At 35.3% G+C, this 9964-nt stretch overlaps 1 protein-coding gene across 1 annotated transcript in view; it reads right to left on the minus strand.

Annotated features, from left to right (window-relative positions):
* The window catches only part of LOC143401644 (uncharacterized), a 742139-nt gene extending 732414 nt beyond the window's left edge, over window positions 1–9725 (minus strand). The window contains exon 1 of the mRNA XM_076859301.2: window positions 9609–9725. Coding sequence (XP_076715416.2) covers window positions 9609–9668 — 60 coding nt within the window. The 5' untranslated portion in view covers window positions 9669–9725. The remainder of the gene's footprint in view (window positions 1–9608) is intronic.
* Between the last annotated feature and the right edge of the window lie 239 nt (window positions 9726–9964).

Genomic DNA, 9964 nt, shown 5'->3' on the forward strand with positions numbered 1-9964 from the left:
TCATACATTTGATTCAAGTTGGTTATGAACTCCCATTTTTCCCCTGTATACAGATTGCAGAGTCACATAGGTTACACATCCATGTTTTTACATATAGCCATACTAGTGTCTGTTGTATTCTGCTGTCTTTCCTATCCTCTACTATCCCCCATCCCCTCCCCTCCCATCTTCTCTCTCTACCCCATCTACTGTACTTCATTTCTCTCCCTTGTTTTTTCCCCCCCTTTCCCTTCACCTCCTCTTATATGTAATTTTGTATAACGATGAGGGTCTCCTTCCATTTCCATGCAATTTTCCTTCTCTCTCCCTTTTCCTCCCACCTGTCATCCTGGTTTAATGTTAATCTTCTTCTCATGCTCTTCCTCCCTGCTCTGTACTTAGTTGCTCTCCTTATATCAAAGATGACACTTGGCATTTGTTTTTTAGGGATTGGCTAGCTTCACTTAGCATAATCTGCTCTAATGCCATCCATTTCCCTGCAAATGCCATGATTTTGGGAAGAAACCCCCTAAAGTAAAAATGCCCAATAAAAACAACACATAAGGGGCTGGGATTGTGGCTCAGCAGTAGAGTGCTCACCTTCCATGTGCAAGACCCTGGGTTCAATCCTCAGTACCATATAAAAAATAAATAAGTAAAATAAAGGTATTGTGTTCAGCTACAGCAAAAAAAAAAAAAAAATACATAAAATAAAAAAGCATAAGGTACAAGGTGAGAAACTAACCTTTACCTCAGAGCAAAGACTGTCCAAGGAAGGGGGCATGAGTCTTCTCCTTGGAAAGACACACAGAGCACTCCTAGGCTTATACCCACCCTGCTGAGTTGTTTATCTACAAATAACAGGAGAGATCTGTTGTGCCTGGTGTCCCTGACTCAGTCAGGCTAGGTGGGGATCCATAGCAACCCCCTAGCAGCCACCAATCAGCATGAGACAGGGAAAATACCTGAGATGCTAGATGACCTTCCCAGTACTTTATGGTGGTTGATAACATTTTGGGAAATCATATAGTTCAGTACATACTCCCCTCATGGCCTAAGCCAATCTGTTCAAATGAATCCCCACCTTGTACTAACCAATCACCCTTACCCAACTTGTTCCCGCCAGTGAACGTGCTAATCATGTTTTAGAGATGTTTATGATTTTCCCAAGGTGTGTGATGATTTGCAAGACAGCACTTCAGTTCTCTAGGACTGCAGTTTTATAGCACAAAAATTTGCAAAATGGGGGTGTTTGAGACCTTACATGGACAACAGGATTTTGACAAGCATAATACAAAGGCATGTAGTAGGTTAATGGTCTAAATGGTTCAGCACTTAGGGAGTAAGTTTAGATCACAACATCAGAATTTATGACGCACCACTAAAGTTTCCGAGTGAGTTGTTATTTGGCCAGGGAAAGCCATAATTTATGAGTCATCCCACTAACATTTCAGGGAGGGTTGTTATCTCATTGGGGAAAACCAGACATGGGTGAGTTCAAGGCTCTGGCAGACATTTCAAGCAAGTTTACAAATCACAGTAATTTATAATGAAGCAGAAATTAACTTTTCAGGCCTTTGTGATGAGATGGCTTCCAATCTTAAGAGGAAATTAGGCTGGATTTTTCACTTGCTATAGCATAGCTTTTAAAGTATATGTTTCATACTTTAACAAGCATGAGCATTAAATTATTAATATTAATTATTACTAATTTTTTAAAAGACTGAGTAAAATAGGAAATGAGATATTTGTTATTAAATGCATAAAAATTTTGATTAATATATTGATAATATAAACGTGGAAAATTTTGACAATGATAAAAAGACATTTAATATAAGGGCTTCAATACTATAAGTCCCTCTTGTTCAGTGGGTCAGTCCTTCAATGCTTTTTTCATTTTTTTAGGTCATTTTAAATTACACTTCTGCAAATGTTTGTTAAGTATACAAATTTAAGATTTTGTATATTGTAAAGTAGAAAAATGGCAGATTTGAGCTCCTGTCAGGATTTTAAAACTTATAAGCCATGTGGGGCATCTTAGCACTTTTTTTTTTCATATTTGCACACAGTCCAATTCTAGAGAGGAATGAGTTGGAGATATAGCCTACTGTCCTGAGCAAAAGGGAAGTTGCCTTAGGCTATTTCTAAATCTTTTAACTTTTCTAACTTTTCAGAATTTTTTGTAATTTAAAAAAAAAATATTTATTTTAAGAAATGAATTGTTTTAAATTAATCATTTATCTTTCCTGCATTATTTTTCACTTTCTTTGATTTTTTTAGAACTAACAGAATTCCTAAAGTGTTCCATGTAAATTTAAAGGTATGTGTCTAATGATCAAGATAGAAAGCAGAAGCAAAACATCATCTAGTTTGATGATTCTGCCTCAAACTAGAGAATTACTTATTTATTTCTGCCATTATACACTAGGTTCCTGAGGTTGCAGAAATCACCAAACAACAAAGAGCAAAGTCTTATTAGTTTGTTTTTCACAACCAATTCAAGCTAAAATAAACTAGAATCAATGTAGTTTAAGACCAAAGTGTGTTTCTAAATAATAAAAATAATATGTATACATAAATATATAAATAAATATAAAATAAAATATAATATTAGATAGATTTTTTTTTCCCTGAATAATCATCTTGTACATATTTCCCTTTAGACACAGTTCTGGAAACAAAGTGTCACAAATAAGACATGGATCCTACATTGCTACACAGAGTAATTAAGGCACATACTAAGAGCTTGGTAGAAAACTTGGCACAGAGACGTAAATAACTACAGAACATCATAAAAAATTATACCTAAATGCTAAGCAGCAAATTCATAGTCTTTAAGTACATGAAGAGACAAGTTATCATAGAAAATTTTATAACTCAGTTGCTGCTAATATACAGAGATAGAGATATTTATTAAGAGATGGCTTTATGCAGATTTTTAGTTTAAAAAGGGAAAGATCAAATAATGTAGGTGATTTAAACATGAGCAATAATATTTTTCTGCATTCAGTAGCTTTATCGCAGATATATGAATTATAATTAATTCCAACCAGTAAAATGCAGAAATAGTGTAAAGATTATTCACTATGAGTAAAACTACTTAAAAAGAGAACCAAAACTTCCATTCCTATTCAAATGTTTATTCCTTGACAAAAAGACTGCTTCTTTTGAACCATTTCTGTAGATATGATTTTTTGTAATAAATATTTTGGTGATTTTTTTGCATATTACTTAATATATTTATGCTTCACATTTTATCTTTTTTCCTATTTTATTACCTATATTCTGAAAGAAAAAATTTCTAACTCCTAAACTCCCTTGATATTTGAGCTATCTTTTAATTTTTAAGCTTATATTATTTCTTTAATGAATACTGTGCTTTCAGGAAAGAATGACTATTATTATGCACCTGGCTCATTTACAGAAGTTTTGTTGTGTTCTTTGGTTTTATTTACAGTGAAGTTAAAAAAAAAAAAAAAAAAAGGTTAATGTTGAACCAAAACACAAAGGCCACCAACTCAAATTTTAAATCAAATTAAATCAAGATTGTATTGTGTACACAAAAGCTGGCCAGGACTGTCTCTTACAAGATCCCATGCTAGAGATCATCCCCCTGACCTTCAGGAAAAAGTTTTTACAGCACAAAAGGTTACAAAGGAGGTGGGTGTCTAAGGTACTTACAGCTAACAAGATTTTGACAATCATAATACAAAGGCAGACAGCTGGTTAAGGATCTACATGGCTAACATTTCAAGGGAGGAAATAAATTCAGCTCCAGACATTAGAATTTATGAGCTGCCACTGAGATTTAGAGAGAATTGTATTTTGGTCAGTGGGAGCCAGGATTTATGAGGCACCAGTAAGGTTTTAGAGAGGGTTGATATCTGGTAAGGGATAGCCAGGCATAGGTGAATTCAAAACACAGGTAGAAATTGCAAGCAAGTTTAAAACATCAAAATATTGTCAGGACAAAGAGAAATTTTAGTTTTCTTACAGAAAACAGAAATAAACTTTTTAGCTCTGAAAGCTCTAAGATTTTTTTTTTTTTTTTTTTTGTATTTTCTCACATCTAATGGCTTCTGGCATTCCTTTGTTTGTGACCATAAATGTTTCTCTTCTGTGTTTATGGGGCTTCCAAAACATAAAATATAGATAAGCCCTTCTCATAGGGAAGATGTTTCTAACATAGCAAGTAATTACCCTTTAAGCCACAGGGTCTGACAACCATATTATAGGATATGAAAGACCTCCAATATCCTTGTTCCCCCAACCATTGTTTGCAAAGATTGACAAAAGTCAATTCATTGCACAGAATGAGTGAGGTGAGTCTCTGCTTTGCAGTCCAGAACAGGTGGTAAAAGAGCCCCAAAGTGAGTTTAGGACAGGGCTTTACATGACATAGCTGACAAAATCTTAAAAACAAGAGAAAACATAAATTCAGAGAGAACCATACCCACATAATCTCATTTGACAGAATTAAATTTATAAGAAGAACAGAGGACAGAGGCAAATCTAAAGGGATTTAACTATATTTTCTTTTTCTAAATTGCTATTAATATCTCCCACAATTATAGAGTTCTGGATCCCTCAGTTACTCCTTTATCATTACCTTCAACCTACAATGCATGAGGCACACTGAATTTACTCTCATACTCATGTATTTATCACTTATTTTTTTCAATAGAAATGCATATGTATATGAATATATTTTTCCCACATTTCCAAGATTCTACCCTGAAAATTTCTGTGGTATCACTTCCCTGAAATGCATTTTCATTATTTCATGTCAGTTTATCTAAGTATTCCATATCATGTGTTGGAAAAGATGAGACAACTCTAAGGCCCTTCTTATTTGACTATTTATAAACTATAATTAAAGGTCAATCTTAGTACCTCCACAGAACTTAAGTCTCATTCACCTTTCTCATTCATAGTGCTTTATTATTTAAGTAGGTAGTAGAAATTTTATTTTGAAGAAGAGTAAATGGTTTAAAGCCATTCAGTGTACTTTAGAGGATCCCAAAAACCTACATTTGTTGTTCTTAAACAACCTTATCACTGAAAGATCTGGATTATACTCCAGGTTGGACATTGATACTATGCTTCCATGGGAAATGGTTTCTTGGTTGTAAATATTGCCCTTTCCCTTTCCCCTAAAGTCTTGGAAATGTGTGAATTGTAAACTTTTAGAATCATTATTTTCAACACACTAGCATGGAACCATTTGATAATAGGAGACACCTACATTCTGGAAAAAAGAAGACCCTTCACCAAGCCCTAAAGAAGTGATAAAATAATCTCTGGAAAAAAATAATAGTCATCCATTAGATTATTTTTTAAAAAATACTAAGAATAAGTTTAGTTAGTAAACATTCCAGTACTAGGAAAAGTAATATAAATGCAATTTTTAAAGTTGTTTCTGACTACTACAAAGAGAGTATAAAAAGCTGGTTACATGGACTGGAGTTGTGTCTCAGTGGTAGACTACTTTGCAAGCATGTGCAAAGCACTGAATTTGATTCTCAGAAATACATATAAAAGAAATCTTTAATTTTGTTTTATTTTTTAAATACATGACAGCAGAATGCACTGCAATTCTTATTGCACATATAGAACAATTTTTCGTATGTATATTCACATCATAAGTATGTTCACATCAATTCCTATCTTCATATATGTACTTTAGATAATAATGTCTATCACATTCCACAATCCTTGCTAATCTTTACACAACACTCCTACATTGGCTACTTCACATAAACTTGAATCAGGGATTTAATGCATTAATCAAATAGATTTTCTGCAGCCTATGCAGAAAATCTTGGAATGGCTATTATAAAAATCTAAAATTGTCATGTATGGTGGCATATGCCTGAAATTCTAGAAGCTATGAAAAATGATGCAGGAGAATTTTTAGTTCAAAGACAGCCTCATTAACATAACAAGGCTACAATCAACTTAGTGAGAGCCTGTCTCAAAATATAACATAAAAAGTAATGTGGATGTGTCTCAGTGGTATGTACCCCTGGGTTCAATATTCAGCACCAAACCAAACAAAACCAAGTAAATATCTCATAATTAATAGGGATTCCAGGGTACACAAATATGTAAAAATATTGATGACAATATAAAACCAATAAATGTATTTTTTATAAATGTGTTAAGGTTCTTTAAAAGCCCAAAATAAAAATGCCACATAATCCACTAGTAATAATTTGGGGTAGCAGTGCAAAGTTCTACATGCCTGAACTCCCAGTGGCTTAGGAGGATAAGAGGTAGAAAACTAGGGGTTTATTCTCAAGTTAAAGACCAGCCTCAAGAACTTGGCAAGGTCCTAAGAAACTCAGTAAAGCCCTCTCTCAAAAATAAATAAATAAATAAATAAAAGTGTTGAAGACTGGGTATGTAGCACAATGGTAAAGTGCCCTGGGGTTAATCTCCATTATTTAAATAAATAAAAAGATAAAAATAATAATTCTTGGTTAAAAAAAAAAGTCATACAATCCACTAATAATAACTTTGGATATAAATGTAAAGGAATTTGAATCCTTTTGCTAAAGATATTGCCACATGTCTATTTTTATTGTATCTTTATTCACAGAATCTAATAAAAGGAAACAAATGAAGTACCTTTTAGATAGAAAGTATATCAGAAAATGCCTTCCAGCTGCAAAGCATCCAATTAGTCCATCCCTTCAGAAGCTGCACACTTAAAATTCAAACTGGTCCCTAGAAGGCAAGACTCAGAGAGTGGTGTTTTCTAAATGGAATCTCTGGAAACCTTGTTTCAGATATTCTAAAACTCAGAACTAGGTCATATGGGAGGTCAGAATGAGAACACAATACATAGTAGATTCTTTAATGGGAAATCTTAACTCAGATACTGTCATAACTGAAAGCAGGGTTAGAAATAAAAAAAATAGATTCTGTTTCACTGATTTCTGGGTTATGGATTCAAATCAAACATATACTAGAAAAAAGTTAAGGCTACTGGTTAAAATCTATGTAAAACAGGTATTAAAAATGTACCAGGGGCTGGGTGTGTTGCTGCAAGCCTGTAATCCCAGTTGCTGAAGAGGCTGAGGAAGATGTATCAAAAGTTCAAAGCCAGCCTTAGCAAAAATGAGGTGCTAAGAAACTCAGTGAGATCTTGTCTCTAAATAAAGTAAAAAAAAAAAAGAAAAAAGAAAGAAAACAAACAAAAAACCCTGGGGATGTGTCTTAGTAGTCAAGTGTTCCTGAGTTCAATCTCCCATATCCCCCATAAAAAATGTTCCAGGGGGCTGGGGCTGGGGCTGGGGCTGGGGCTCAGTGGTAGCTCACTTGTCTGGCACATGTGAGGCACTGGGTTCAATTATTAGCTCCACATATAAGTAAATAAAATATAGGTCTATCAACAACTAAGGAAAAAAAAAAAAATATATATATATATATATATATATATATATATATATATATATATATATATATATATATTAAATAATGTACCAAGTTATTGACATGGACTTTGATCTAATTTGCAGTGTACTTTAGCCTGTAAAATTGAAATTGGCCAGGCATGGTGGTGCATGCTTGTAATATCAGCTGTTTACAAGACTGAAACATAAGGAACATGAATTCAAAACTAGTCTCAGCAATGGTGAGGCACTAAGCAACTCAAACCCTGTCTCTAAGTAAAATACAAAATAAGGGTAGGAATGTAGCTCAGTGGTAGAGTGCCCCTGACTTCAATCCCTGCTCTCCCCCCCCTCCAAAAAAAAATGAGGCTGAGTAAATAGCTCAGCTTGTAGAGTGCTTGCCTTCTAAGCATGAGGCCCTGGGGTCAATCCCCAGTACAGAGAGAGAGAGATTGAACTTGCATGTAATTTAAATTCAAGTTAGTCCACTTTTATTTTTCCTGCCACACCAGGCAGGAAAAGAGTTTCCTGAAATGTTTGGAATGTTTCTGTGGGTTATTTATTTATTTATTTTTGTGGTGCTGAGGATCCAACCCAGGACCTTTCACGTGCTAGGTGAATGCTCTATAGCTCAGCCACAATCCCAGCCCCTTCTGTGGGTTATTTTAATAAAATGGTCTGGCTATAAATAAGTAAACAAACAAATACATTAATAAATAAATAAAACATCAATTGATGACCCATTATAGTTTTTAAAATTTATCAATTAGGACACATAAACCTCATTTAGGAGAGATTCATTATTTTTAATGTCACCTAATTTTATTCTGCTTTCTTCTCATGATGTGAAAATCTCAGAATGATAAATTAAACTCTTTTAAAAATGTCCTTCATTTCTTGTAGAAAAACATAAATGATGCATCCAATTGAAATAAAACATGAAAAAATAATGATTGATAATGCTGAAAGTGGAGTTTTGAGAGGAACCAAAATTTCTCAGTTTGCCAATTGCATCTGGGTGCTTGTCTCATAAATTTTGAAGAAAAAAAAATCTAAGAAATAGATTTCCCACTATGTGATATGAGGAATGTTACCAGGAAAAAAACAAAACAACAACAACAACAAAAAAAAAACTCATCTTGATGTGCCATCTTAGAAGTTTACTAATGGTTTTGGGCAGAACATGGATCATAAGGCATTTAGAATAGGCTTTGGAAAAGGCATCCTGACTACCACAGGGGTTCGCTTTCATTCTTTCAGTGACCAATTCTTTTATCTTCAAATTCAATCAGGAATCACCCCTGGGACAAAGGACTTTGTTGAAGGTGTTCCCACAGTGGGCTTCAAGGTTTTTTACATTTGAAATAGGCCTTAATGGTGCTCATTGACATATCTTTCAGTTAGGGGGTCAGGTGTGTTTGAGTGAGACCCATTATCCGCATTACATGGTTTATTATACTATCTATTCTATTTTATACTTATTCACTGTGAACCGAGAAACCTAGTTTTGGATATGTGAACAGAGAGCTAGAAAACTAGGGGTTTATTCTGAGACCTATGGAGAGCTAAACTGAAGTTCTGGATTTCAGATGTTTGTTCTGGATTTGAGATACTGCTTCCCCTACATTTAAAAATCTCAGGACTCTGGAAGAGAATGAGTTAAAAGCCAGCATCATCAAATTTGTGAGGCCCTAAGAAATTCAAAGGGACCCTGTCTCTAAATAAAAATATTTTAAAAAGGGGTGGGAATGTGAATCAGTGGATGAACACCTCTGAGTTGAATTTCTGCTACCAAAAAGATAACAACACACAAACAAACAAACAAACAAACCCTTATGAGTAACAAGCCCTAAAATCAACAGCCTATCTCATGCATGAGTACAACAAATGGATTTGGGGTCCTCTCCTGATAATTATCTCAGTCTTAACTATGCAATCTGAGTCATGCTGGACTCATGGGACATGGAAGCCCACAAAGGGCTTTAGAAAGAAGCTGAAAACACCATACAATTATGGAACAAAATGCCCAGGATTTCAACTGCTGATCTAAGCCTCACTAGACTAGTAAGAGGGAGGTGAAGGCTAAGCTGCCCCACAGAGACCCTCTGGCCACAAGACTCTGGAGAGGACCAGGAGGAGTCCCTAGCCACCACTGCCAGTTTCCACCATTGCCACTCCTGTAAGCCTTAAGCCACCTTCCTACGTAGTCTCAAGATAACAAGGCACACTTACCATTTCCTGGCTTTCAGGGTTCTCAGCGGTCTCCCTGTGGTTTGTTTTCAGCTTCTCCATAGCACAGAAACCTGGGCTCCGGATCCAGGACAGAAAGCCTAAAAAAGATTGAAAAAATGGCCGGCTCCAGACTGGAAGGGAACGGAAGTTCCTGGAAGCCCGCCCCCTCATCACCAGCTGCAAGAGGATTGGACAGTTCTCGCCTAAGAGACTGATTGGACAAGGCTTCAGGCACTGCCTCCAACCTGAGCCAAGTGGGTGCAGCATCAAAGTCTGAATGACAGGCTGCTCCATTGTCACTGTTAAAAGACCGCAAATCAGGGGCTGGGGATGTGGCTCAGGTGGTAGCACGCTCG

Source organism: Callospermophilus lateralis, chromosome 6 (assembly GCF_048772815.1).
Source record: "Callospermophilus lateralis isolate mCalLat2 chromosome 6, mCalLat2.hap1, whole genome shotgun sequence".
Lineage (NCBI taxonomy): Eukaryota > Metazoa > Chordata > Mammalia > Rodentia > Sciuridae > Callospermophilus > Callospermophilus lateralis.